The sequence below is a fragment of the Danio rerio genome, chromosome 4, assembly GCF_052040795.2.
Source record: "Danio rerio strain M-AB ecotype USA chromosome 4, GRCz13ab, whole genome shotgun sequence".
NCBI lineage: Eukaryota > Metazoa > Chordata > Actinopteri > Cypriniformes > Danionidae > Danio > Danio rerio.
The window spans coordinates 74694249-74708186 of NC_141024.2; the positions used below are offsets into that span (position 1 = coordinate 74694249).

A 13938-nucleotide genomic window follows, 5' to 3' on the forward strand; every position below is an offset into this window, starting at 1 on the left:
TGCTTGGGCAAAACACCCTCATTCCACATGCGGTTAATAGACCTTTTACGCACTTCCGCATTTTTCGAACGGAAATACGCCAATGTAGTGCATTAGAACTTCCTGTTATCATAGCGGCAGATACGAAAAATGGCAGAGTCGAAGAATCACAGTTTCTGTTGTGTTCCAGGCTGTTCGTCTTATAACCAAAAACAGCCCTACCTTTCATTTCATTCTTTTCCCGTGGATCCAAACCTGAAACCCAAATGGATACAGGCGATCCGAAGAGAGGAAGGGCATAGTTTTAATGTAAAACAGGTAGCACCTATGTCTGCAGCCTGAAGAGTGGTGTTGTCCCGAGCCTATTCCCTTGGAACAACTTTACAGCTCCTTTGAGAAGGGAGTCAGTATATGACAGAACCTACAAACGTCAGTCTAAACAGCTATCCTGTAAAGATAGCGACACGGTGGCTAAGGCAGCAAGGATGGATCACGACTACGTGACACACCCACCTGCATAGAAGTAAAGTTGGTATTATATTCACACATTCGTTCATTTAGAAGTCTCTATATTGTTTAACCTGTTACTTTGAATATTTGATTGAAATTAGCATGCAAACATGACTTGAAAACAACATTAACACTGGTTATTTGACTGTAAACAATGCTGTACTTTGATAGTCATTGGCTGCTAATATGATTTCGCTATTTAGAGTTTGCAAATAATACTTTAAATAAATTACATTGTTAAAGGGAAAGTCTGAATGTGCAAATATAAAACCAGCTTTACCTCTATCCCACCTGCAGGTAAGATTGTTCATAGTGTATTTAGTTAATGCTAGTCACCTGTGTGTACCGTTATGCATATCTACCTGAACAAATTAATGTTAATAATATAAGCTGTTCACGAAACTCAACTAATAAAATAAAATATATATTTTTTTAACAATGAAACAATTTATTGCTGTGACATGTAGTAAATACACGAAGTTTTATCATACTATCATGTGTGGAAGTATTTAAAACAAGTGTGTTACAACTGGCCCTGTGTTAGGTTGTTCCCCGCTCTCCCCTATTTTAATTGCATGTATTAAATTACTTATTTAATTAACTTCGGAAGATGTTGAGGTGGAACCTCTGGAATGTTCTGATAGTCCTTGAAAACTGGAGACTCCGGTAAGAGAGTAAAGGGCTCGGAGAGTTTCATCCAAAAATAGCTTTAATGAGTGAGTACGTGTGTGTGTGTGTGTGTGTGGTCTGGAACATAAAATAGAACAAATTAAGTATCAATAAAATATTACAGGTTTAGCAATTAACAAATAACAGTCAAACATTTCCATTTAGATTACAACAGAAAATAATCTTTAGGTATAGGAATAAATTCACTGTCAAACTGTAGTGTTTAGAAATGACTCAACATTACACCATGTGTCAAAATATATACATTAATCCAACAAGGAAACATACTATGGCATAAATAGTTTGGACTAGCATATTAGCTTCCCAACACAGATTAACATATAACATAAGATTATGCAAATATATGCATTAAAGGTGAAATACAACATTACAGATATTGTTACAACAGTATTAACATAAGTATTACCCATATTTTTGGTGGGAATCAGTAAATAAACTTACTTTCTTGGCATGAACGCACACAGGATAGATGTTTGCCTTCTCACCGTGCCTCACAAGTGATTTTTGCCATGTGCTTGCTCTTGAAAGCGAAAGTAGTGAATGTCGGTCAAATTAGAGAGGTGCGCCATCTAGGGTATACTCATAAGAACTGCAACCCTGTATAGGACTTTCCTACAAAGCCGCCCCCAAATTTACTAGATAAATTTGTAATTAGTCTAGGGAAAGTCTCAAGGCTAATTGTTTCCTTCCTCATCTTCCCATGATGGTAACTTAACTAACCGGGCGACAAGCCGAAGATAAGTTCGCTCTTTCACTTGCACTTCTGCAGTACGTACGCAATGATCTACACCTGCATATGTCTTAATCACTTTACCAATAGGCCATGAAGCTCGTGGCAACTGTGGATCAACTATCATGACGATCTGTCCAATAGTTAAATTGCCGGTGTCCCTTTGCCATTTTTGGCGTGTCTGTAGGCCTGGTAAGTAATGCCGTACAAAGTTTACCCAAAAATGATCAGCCAAAATTTGACTATGTCGCCACCTCCTTCTACCTAACAGATCACTAGAGGAGTAGATCGCTTGTGGGAGTGATGCATCGCGACGGCCCATCAGCAATAGATTGGGTGTGACTGGGTCTGGATCAGCTACATCCGAGGAAACATACCCGAGTGGCTTGGAGTTGATGATTCCCTCAACCTCTACCAGCACTGTACGTAAAACGGACTCAGTCACAGTTCGATTGCCTAGGACTACCTGAAGAGCTGTTTTGACAGACCGTATCTCTCGCTCCCAGGTACCACCAAAATGCGGGGCATGTGGCGGATTGAACTGAAATGTAATTTCCTGACCAGCTAACTGTTCTTTAAGTGAAGCTTCTAACGCTGTAAAAGCTTCTTGCAATTCAGTGGCTCCTCCCCTGAAATTTGTCCCCCTATCCGCCAGTATCTCAAATGGCTTTCCCCGACGTGATACAAATCTTCGTAAAGCCATCAGAAAGGCATCTGTGTCCATGCTCTCTAAGAGATCAAGATGTATACAACTTGTCGTCATGCATTTGAATATGATGCCCCAGCGTTTCTCAGTGCGTCGTCCTATTTTAATGGTGAATGGGCCAAAACAATCAACGCCTGTTGACCAGAAAGGGGGTTTATATAGTCTTAAACGTGATGGAGGCAAGTCTGCCATCTTTGGTATTACAGGCTTTGCTCTCCATTTTTGGCATGTTTCACAGTTGTACTGGTGTCTCTTAATGGATTCCCTGCCACGCAGGATCCAGTATTTGCGTCTGATCTCACCTAAGACCCGTTCTGGACCTGGATGGAGAAGCTGGTTGTCATATTTCTTGATTAGGAGCATGGTAATTGGATGTTTAGGGTCCAGTATTATGGGATGTATGGTGTCTGGAACTAGGCACTCAGCTCTGCGAAGCCGTCCGCCTACTCGGATAAGACCAACTGTTTGATCATACTCAGGGGCTAGTGCAGCCAGACGGCTCTGGGTGGATATGGGTTTACCTTTTGTCAGTGCACCCACCTCTTCTGGAAAGCTGTCACTCTGAGCTTGCCTTAGTATATGTAACTCAACCTCAATGGCATCTGCTGCAGTCATGGAATCAGCCGCCCCGTGAAGGGACTGGTAAGTAAACTTCAACAGTTCACTCCAATTTTTATAATTGGAGATGGCAGGTTGAGGCGTAGTGATGATTGTATTGCCACAGAATGTTTGTTTTCTTAGCTCATCATGATCATCAGGAGCAGCTAATTCAGGCAGGGATGGCCAGGTGTCTGGATGCTGGTGAATGAACTGTGGTCCTTGACTCCAGCGCTGGGATTTGGTTAACTCTACCAAAGTCTTCCCCCTGGTCAAATCATCCGCTGGGTTGTCTGCAGTGTTAACATATCGCCAACAAGACTCCAATGTCAAATCCTGAATTTCCGCTATGCGGGTTCCGACAAAGACTTTATAGCGGCAGGAGTCGGATTTTAACCAACTCAGGACCGTTGTTGAATCAGTCCACAGGACAACATCTCTGGCAGGAATAGACAACTCTTTACTGAGTAACTTTGCTAGCTGCGCTCCTGTGAGAGCTCCACAAAGCTCCAAGCGTGGCATTGATATCTGTTTGCGTGGAGCCACCCTGGATCTTGCCATCACAAAAGCAACATGTGTCTGGTTATGCTGATCTAAAGTACAGAGGTAAGCGACTGACCCGTACGCACGTTCAGAGGCATCGCAGAAGATATGTATGGTTCTCTGCATGCCTTCTGTGTCTGCACATGGTGGTATGTATGCTCGGGGTATTTCAACGGTGTGCAAATTAGCCAGTTCAGCCTCCCATTGGCGCCACTGTATTCGCAGGCTTTCTGGGTGGATAACATCATCCCAACCAACTTTTAGGTTCCAAAGATCCTGAATTAATATCTTTGCTTTCGTAGTGAAAGGTATTAGATATCCAAGTGGGTCATACTGCGTAGCCAGTACCTTGTAAACATTTCGGAGTGTGGGTTCAGAATAATGAACTTGACGGTGTTGGTATCCAAGATGGTCAGTGAGACAGTTCCAGCGGAGACCCAAAGCTGGCTCTTGTGGATCTGAACTATGCTCAGAAACCCACAGTTCAGTGCTAGCTGCTCTGGCTTCTATTGGAAGGTGTTCTATTACTTGGGGTATGTTGCTGGCCCACTGGCGGATTTCAAACCCCCCTGACGACAGATGACTACGCATTCGGTCAATTAGGCTGCGAGCTTTCTCTGGGCAGTTAAGACTCTGCAAACAGTTATCTACATAGAATGCTTGTTCGACAGACATTTGAACATCCTCATAGCCTACACAGTTGTCTTTCACATGTCGTTGTAGCGCATATGTGGCACAGCAGGGACTGCAGGTTGTTCCAAATGGGAGGACTTGCCATTCAAAGACATTTGGCTCTTCGTTCTTCTTCATGTCCCTCCAAAGGAAACGTAACAGTGAGCGATCTTCTGGCAAAAGTCTGATCTGATGGAACATTGCTTTAATGTCCCCACTGATTGCCACTGTGTGCTCACGAAACCGAAGTAGGACTCCAAGAAGTGAAGGACCCAGGATTGGCCCAGGAAGAAGATGTTCGTTAAGCGCAAGTCCTCTGTACTGGTATGAACAATTGAAAACAAGCCTGGCTTTGTTATTGTGGTGGACTAAGTGATGTGGTAGATACCATGATTCAGCAGAGGATTCAACTTCTTCATTTGTCAGCCTCTTTACATAACCTGCATTTTCAAGTTTCTGAATCTCCTCGCAATATGTCAGGGTTTGATTGGGGTCATTAATGATTCTCCGTTCTGTACTTCGAAGTAGTGAAAGACAAACCGATTTGGGTGCTTTTAGACAAGGACTGTCTTTCCGCCTGAGAAGTGGTGTAGCATATCTCATTGTGCCATTTACATTCACCCTTACAGTTTGCTGCTCGAGCAATTCAAGTGCTTGTTGATCGAGCTTGGATCGAGTGGCTGCTTTCTCACTGATATAAGGTAAAGTGTCGATCTGCCACAATTTCTCCACATGTCTCTGTAGATCTAAGTGGGTAGGTCCCACTGCAGTGAAGAGACACCGCTGCTCATCACTAGGAACATGCATCAGGCTGGCAGGACCTTGGAGTGTCCAACCAAGCGGGGTGCAGATTGCTACAGGTCCACCAGCTGGGCCAATATGCACAGGCTGAGTGGGAATGAGCAAATGTGGAAAGTCGGAACCGATTAGTAGTACAGGCCGCACATGATCAATTTCTGGTATTGGTAACCCTCGCAAATGCTTGTACTTTTTCATCAGTACTTTCACTGGGTAAGTATGCTCTGAGAAACCCAATTCATCAGCCGTAAAGGCATGATGGATCTTGTATTTTTGTCTAGGATTGTCAGCGGGTGAAATTTCAAATGAAACAGATGACCCCTTCAGGTGAACAACCTCATGTCGGACAGTTCTCAATGAGAGCGTTTCAGGGTTTTTATGCAGCTGGAGGTATTGTGTAGCAGAGGAGAGGAGAATTGTCCGCTCGGAACCATCATCTAGCAAAGCATAAGCCTCTAGTGAGTGTCTGGCATTATGTATGAGTACTTTGACCACCTTTAACATGACCTGTTGAGGACGATTGGGACGGTCAAGATAAATGGTGTCTGCTGAGGTACTGACCATAAGGACCTTGTTGGGCTCCTGCATGTTTACATCATGTAGTACAGTAAGATGCTGCTTTTGACATATATTACAGGGCTTTTTGAGGGTGCAAGCCTCAGGTTTGTGATTGCGTCCACAGCGGAAACAACCTTTGTCTCTGATCCATTCTGTGATCTGGGTAGTCGTCAGTGACTTAAATTTGGAACACATACTGAGATAATGCTCACGGGTATTACAGTATGGACAGTAAGCTTTTGGTTTGTCCCTGGGCTTTTGTGGAAAGGTACGACATGGCAGAGTGGTAAGTGGCATTTTATCATGACTGCTACTAATGTTGTAGTACACAGAAGATGATGATGTATGGCTACTCTTCCCTTTCCTTTGAGGCTTTATCTGTTCTTGAAACATGTCAACAGCTCTACTTGAGATGCGCTTCGCCTGTGATTTTAGCTGAAGCCATGCTGCTAAGTCATGAAGAGTGTATGTTTTATCTGTCCCTGTGACGAGTATACCACGACTGAGACAATGTTCAACAAATCCATCTCGGTAGGTAGCCGGCAATTTGACTAAAAGTCTGTCCACATGTGAGCCACACTTCAGTTCGTACCCATTCTCCCCCTCTAAAGAACGAAGCATACCTACAAGTGCATGTACTGCAAGAGCGAAATTATCAAAGGCTTCGGCATCCCCTACTCTAACTGGTGGAGAGTTCAAAATGGACCCAAGTTCACTCTGTACAAGTTGACGAGGTTGCCCATATTTGTCTTGGAGGGCTTGCAATGCAGTAGTGTACGGTGTAGGATCATGCATATAGGCTTGTGCTAATTTGTATGCACTGGGTAGTCTTATTCTGTCTATAAGTACCTGGTACTTAAACTGCTCTGTGAGATGAGCGTGGCAGCCTATGAGACTATCTAATGCCATTTTTAGTAGGGCAAAGTCTGACTCCCTACCACTCTCAAATGTAGGCAGAGCTGGTTTAGGTATACCATATGAATTAGCAATTAGCATATCCATAACATTGGCTGGGGCTGGTGGCTGTACACTGGGAACATTTAGCCTGGGTAATGGCTGTGAGCTTAACTGCTGTTGCCTAACAGGATTTTGTGACTGATTAATTGTGGGCTGAGACGGTACTGAAATTGACTGGTGAGGTGGCTGAGCATAGCTGGTCGCTGTTGAATCCGGAGACACATATGATGCACCTGGGCATAGAAGATTAGAGCCTAACTGACTATATGTTTGTCTCTCATAGGACAAAGATGGCTGTACGGTTAAAGGAGGGCAAACATCTGCAACATGTAATTTTACCTGTGAGGGAAACACACCTGGTGCTGCAACAGAACAGATAGGAGAAGGAACAACATTCATTGGTTCTACATATAATGATTTGGATGTAGCATGAGAGGTAATGTGCTCATGTACTGAATGTGGAACTAATGGCTGAGCAGTAACAGGTTTACTCTGATATGTGTGGGGTGTAGAGTGCTGTGTACTATCAGGGAACTGTCGTAGTGTATGGTGAGCAACCTCTACCTTTGGTAAACGGAGTGTATCAGTCTGTACCTGCTCTGGGTCAAGTTCACCTTCAGTTTGTGAAATAGCAGTTGCATTCTCAGTCTCTGATTCTCGGAGAAGTGAAGCAACAAGACGCGCTTTCTCCAGCTCCATCTCTTTCTGCTTAATACGACGCTGTCTTTCAAGCTGTTTGGTGATCAGTTCTTTGGTCTTATGTGCTGCACGAGCCTCTTCATCTAACTGATGACTTCTCCTCTGCTGCTCTCTGAGTAATTCTTCTCTCTCATATAATGCTAAGCGTGCTTGTTGATCCAGGAACTCACACTGCTCCTCAGCTTTGCTCTCCTCCACCATCTGCCTCTGCATCTCTGCTAGCTCCATACTTTTCAGCTTTTCCTCTACAATAGCTGCCTGTAGCTCTGTCAGTTGCGAAGCTGTCGAACGGCTGGATACACTGCTTCTGGTGGTCTTTGTCCTGGATCGGCTTTGACGAGACTTTGCAGATGAATGTGCTGATAATGATCGGCAAGGCACATGCGCTTCATCTGGATGTGCAGATGCAATGGCAGCTGCTGGCATTGTATTACTGTCCCCTGCACTGGAAGCTGGAATCTGGCTTGGTTGATATCCAACATCATAATCACCCAAGTAGGCTGGTGGATGTCTCTCCCGCTGAGTACGAGGTTGCACAATGGTTGGTGTGACCTCCTGCTCGGATTGCATGTTGTCTTCAAGGTTACTATCATCCGGCTCGAAGGACCATTTGTTGAGGTGGAACCTCTGGAATGTTCTGATAGTCCTTGAAAACTGGAGACTCCGGTAAGAGAGTAAAGGGCTCGGAGAGTTTCATCCAAAAATAGCTTTAATGAGTGAGTACGTGTGTGTGTGTGTGTGTGTGGTCTGGAACATAAAATAGAACAAATTAAGTATCAATAAAATATTACAGGTTTAGCAATTAACAAATAACAGTCAAACATTTCCATTTAGATTACAACAGAAAATAATCTTTAGGTATAGGAATAAATTCACTGTCAAACTGTAGTGTTTAGAAATGACTCAACATTACACCATGTGTCAAAATATATACATTAATCCAACAAGGAAACATACTATGGCATAAATAGTTTGGACTAGCATATTAGCTTCCCAACACAGATTAACATATAACATAAGATTATGCAAATATATGCATTAAAGGTGAAATACAACATTACAGATATTGTTACAACAGTATTAACATAAGTATTACCCATATTTTTGGTGGGAATCAGTAAATAAACTTACTTTCTTGGCATGAACGCACACAGGATAGATGTTTGCCTTCTCACCGTGCCTCACAAGTGATTTTTGCCATGTGCTTGCTCTTGAAAGCGAAAGTAGTGAATGTCGGTCAAATTAGAGAGGTGCGCCATCTAGGGTATACTCATAAGAACTGCAACCCTGTATAGGACTTTCCTACAGAAGACAACTCAGGCTCGCCGAAAACACTCTAGCTGCCTTTTCTCCGCCAAAAAACTCATACCGGAACTGGGTTTACACGTTGTTGACGTACTTCCGGTTTTTGCGTAAAAGGTCTATTACCTCTAATAATATCTCTAATGCAGGGGTTTTCAAAGTCTAAGACAGTGGGCCTCCCTTTTGACACAACTTATCCATTGGCGCCCCCCTCCTCCCAAACACGCACAAACACACACACATACATACACACACACATACATATATATATATATATATATATACAGTATATATAAAGACACAGACAGATGTCAGACTGTTAACTCACTTTTATCATCATTTGCATGAAAGTGCAATTATTTACAGAGTAATAACAAGTATTTTAATATAATGTTTTTAAAACTAGGATGATGGTTAATATGAATAGAACAGATCCAAGAACTGTCCATCCCAGTCAAAACAGTCGAAGTTTAGCGGGTCTCATGCTGTCATTAGCCAAAATATCTTGACAAACCACACATAAAGGTCGTGGTTCATCAGCTGGTCCTGTCCACGTAAATCCTAAACTTCAACTGTATGCAAAAATGTTAAGAACAATTATTTACAAACAGTGAAAATAAAGTGTGTGTGTATACATATATACATATTTAAAACATTATAATACTGTTTGGATTTTCCCCCCATAATAATAAATTGTGAACATTGCAGTGTAAATTGCAATCCAGATGTTACAGAGAGAAATTGATGCAGCAACAGCAGAGCATATTAAGGGGATATAAAACTTAAAGGCTTTGAATCGGGGGGTCTCAGAAACCTATCCATTGCAGGCACGTGCACACATAGGGCTCAACCTGTGCAGTGCACATGCCCCTTTTAGTCCTGGATAGAAAGTGCCCTTCCAAAATGATCAAAAGTGCCCCCGCGACGCGGCACACCTTCGGTCCCGCCCTTCAGTAGGCGCGCGACAACACCGCTCTTGAGCGTGCGCGCAACAACACAGCTGATCAGAACGCGCGCGACAGACTTGCCAAACAGAAGCGAATTCACAGCTATGGCTTTCTGGGTAAAAAAGGTTTTCTTATTTTTGACGTATTATTTTTTTTAGCTTTGTTTAATTAAAACGTTTAAATATAATAAAAAATACATATAATAATTAAACTTAACAATTATATTTTTATTATATATTTTTCCCGCGCCTCCCCTGACATGCTCTGGCGCCCCCCAGGCGAGGCGCGCCTCACACTTTGAAAACCCCTGCTCTAATGCTTTAACTGTTAACTTCTTTAACAATTGATAACTTATCATACCCTTACCTGGTGCTGTATTCTTTGAATTACAGATAGCTACTTTCATCTCAAAATACTTAAATTCATCATCTAGACTACTATTAAAATCTATCTTTTTCATGCATACATCTCCATATAGTTCCATAATTTGTTGACGTTTTGTTAAAAATACATCATCTAGATTTTCAATGCTGTGAGTTTTAGCAAATGTTTGAGCCAACATTGTGACCTTTTCTTTATTTGTAATTGCGATCTTTCCATTTTCCTCCATCACGGGTATTTTCCTGGAGCTGTCAATTCCATTCATCTTTTTAATCATATGCCAAACTGTATTCATATCAGTTTCTCTGCCTATTGTATTACAGAAATTTTGCCAGGCTGCCCTCCTTGTGCTCTAGATAATCTTTTTAACATAAGCTTTTTCCCTTTGATAATCTAAGACTGCTTTTGGGGTGAGCATGCTTTTTAAAGATCTAAATGCTTTTTGTCTTTCTTTGATTGCCCTTGAACATTCTTCAGACCACCAAGGTACATTTTTCCTCTTTCTTGTGCCATTTGCTAATGGGATTGATTGTAATGCTGCAGAATAAATACCATCTATTACCTTACCCTATACATGATCAATATTTCCCTCCAGTGTTATATTTTTAAAAAGGTTTTCACACATTGCTTGGAATTTTCCCCAATCTGCACTTTTGTATACCCATTTTATACCATTATTACAATTTTGTGTATGCACCTTACTTTGAATTTTACAGATGATAGGAAAATGATCGCTTCCTATATTATTTCCAGAAACTGACCACTTAGATTTACCAGCTAGTGATGCTGAGACTATTGTAAGATCCAAGCATGATGCGCTACCTTTTCTTATATCTATTCTTGTTGGTTTGCCATCATTTAGACACACTAAAGATTTCTCTTCCATGAAATTTTCTATTATAGCCCCATTTTTATCTGTTTTCCTACTACCCCAAATACTATTGTGTGCATTTAAATCACCACATACAATAATTTTATTTGATGTTTCAACTATAGTGCTTTCCAATATGCCTACTGCTAATTCTAAAAAAGAATTATAGAAGTTGACTATTCTGATTACCCCATGCTCACCCATTCCTTCTATAATCAATCAATCAATCAATCAATCAATCAATCAAGCCTTTATTTGTCACTACACTTTCGTATAGCGAAAATTGGACCCCCCAGACCATACACAAAACATCACAAACAACTTTTCAGGGGAGACAGATCTTAGGAGGTAGCATTTAGAAACGAAGAAAGATACATTTGGTCAGTTAGGCTAAAAAACACCCCCTCAGCTTGCCCTTGATTAGGACAAAGTGAGAAAAGGGAGAAAAACAGCCCTATCTTAGCATAAGCACCCCGGCAAGACACAACATAGACAGAGGGGATGGGAACAGGGGTAATGGAAAACAGTCCGTTGAGTGCGGGCAGCCAACTGGTCCAGCAGCCATTTCCGGCGCAAGTCACAGCCCCGCCCACGCCCCACGTGGGTAAAAGCACACGAAGGCGTTTGGATGGGGATCGGTGGTGAATGTTTATCTGTAGATATGTTTGTGTGTGTGTGAGCCTGCATAGTCCAGAGTCCCGCAGGTGTCCTTGACAGGGGCAGGAATTTCAGAGCGTCCGCTTATCTTGCTTATCCCAGGGAGTTGTTTACTTCCAGCCGAGGCCGTCTGGCAGGAGTAAGAGGAGAGCTGAAAAAAAAGACAGTAAGATACTTCCACTTTAGGTCAATATCTGCCAATTTCACAGATATTTAATGTCTATCACTCGTCTCCCGATCTGGCCAAAATTTGTTGCAGAGCCGCTAGCTTCACCTCGATGGTTTCCAGTTTGCGGTCAAGGACCATAGTCTGATTCGCGACCCTACCCATCAGTGTTTCAATCAAGCCGGCCAGCCTAGTGGGGTTTTGAGTTGCGCTGACCGCTTTTATCAGTTTCCGAGATCCCAGGGCCCCGCATAAGCCCATCAGCAGAAACGCTTTCTGCTTCTGTTTTCATATGCTTTCTGTTTCACTTTCATTATTTACATACCTATAAATCACATTTTCTTTCATGAAAGTTGCACACCCTCCACCTCTACCATTATTCCTGTCTTTCCTTATTACTTCATAACCATTCAGCTTGAAATTTAATGGTCTGCATAACCACCTTTCTTGAATACAAATTACATCAGGAGCTTTGCTCATATTTCCGATGTATTTTTTAAACTCCTGTCCATTAGCAATCAGACTTCTGGCATTCCAATGAAGCAATAGGAAAGACATGATAATGTTAAATATCACTACACTGGGATGCATCATAACTTGCCATCATATTCCACTCTTTCTTTTCTTCTTTTGCTTTTAATATCTTGTGGATTTGTTCAGCCGATATATCTGTACAATTCAGGAATTTGTTTGCACATTCTGCCACAATTTTAATCTTGTCAGACCTTCTTTCTACCTGTGCGGTGCCATTCACCACTGCACAGATGAATGCCACTAAGTCAATTTTAATCACACTAATGTTATCAATGGAGTTATTCTGAAGCATGCTCTTTTGTTTCTCAGATTCATTCACTTGAGAATTTTGTACATGTTCCCTATGAGTTTGTGTTTCTGTCTGCTGTTTTACTTTACGAGCTGCTTCTGCATATGTTAAATTTTGATTGGTCTTTACCTTTTAAATTTCACGTGCCTGCTGCTGAACTGGACATTCTGCATACGCAGCGCTGTGTTCGCCTCCACAGTTGCAGCATTTTAACTTAGTTCCTTCTCTACACTTCCCATACTGATGCTCTTCACCACATTTTGCACAACGCATTTTCCCTTTGCATAAAGCAGCTGAATGACCGATGCGTTGGCAGTTATAACAATGAAGAGGAGGAGGAACATATTCTCTTACCGTATAGCTGATGAAGCCTAGTTTCACCTTTGCTGGTAAATTTTTTTCCTTAAAGTGTATCAACACAGAAAGACTCTCACATTTTTTATTGTCCCTCCACATCATTAGTCTCCTGGCCATGCCAACCTTTCCTCCACTCAAGTTCCCTTTAATTTCCTCTATAGTTACATTTAAAGGTTGAGATTATCTGATTATCTTTCACTCTTTCACTTCACTAAAACAAACCTGTGTGATCTACAGGTATATCCTCAAATATTATTGGTTCCACTGACATGAATATTCATGAGCTTCTCCTGACTGTGGGCGTGTCCTGAAGACGAGTGTGTTGAAGGAAGATTTATAGAAGGAATTTAAGATGAAATCTGAGAGGTCAATGGAGAATATTTAGAGCAATGCTGAACCTATAAAATAAGATTAGAGATTTATATATAAATGAATACACCTCATACAGATCTCTCTGCTATATTGTTATTATTTTCTATAGGATGCTGTTCAATAATATTCAATAAGAGTGTGTTTATACAATAGAAAGGCAAAACTGAACAAACTGAACAAAATAACTGAAGATCACAGTGAAGAGAAACAGCACACACAAATGAATAATGTTTAACCAGAGGACAAACCAAGAAAACCATTAAACAGCATTACATTTCAAATGTTGTAGTTTGTCTTTTATTTATTGTTTGCAGCACATAACTTGAATGTACATGTGTTATCTCTCTATTTCTGAAGGGGTTTTTAAACTATTTTTTAATATCTGTTTGTCTATATTCACTGTTAGAAATATTATATATATATATATATATATATATATATATTTTTTTTTTTTAAGGCAGTGTATTTATTGATGCTGTGCATTGTATAGATATAGTATTCAGCATTTAAAATGGTTCAAAAATGTCTTTTCTAAATTATCCTAAGACAAGAACGAGACAGCTTTAATGGTTTATTAACTCATTTATTCATTCACTCATTTACAATAGAGATAGTTTAATACC

At 41.2% G+C, this 13938-nt stretch overlaps 1 protein-coding gene across 2 annotated transcripts; it reads right to left on the reverse strand.

Moving 5' to 3' along the window:
• Window positions 1-1180: 1180 nt before the first annotated feature.
• On the reverse strand, window positions 1181-8628 carry LOC101882617 (uncharacterized). Of its 2 annotated transcripts, none has more exons than XR_015483926.1 (2): window positions 1621-8628; window positions 1181-1236 (listed from the first exon to the last, which is right to left on the reverse strand). XR_015483926.1 is itself a non-coding variant. In XM_087249663.1 (2 exons), the coding sequence occupies exon 2, from the start codon at window positions 8007-8009 to the stop codon at window positions 1854-1856; it is 6156 nt and encodes a 2051-aa protein (XP_087105789.1). In that variant the 5' UTR covers window positions 8010-8186; window positions 8571-8628; the 3' UTR covers window positions 1181-1853. The 2 variants fall into 2 exon arrangements, 1 of the variants encoding a protein (XP_087105789.1); XM_087249663.1 differs by having other exon boundaries at window positions 1181-8186; window positions 8571-8628.
• Between the last annotated feature and the right edge of the window lie 5310 nt (window positions 8629-13938).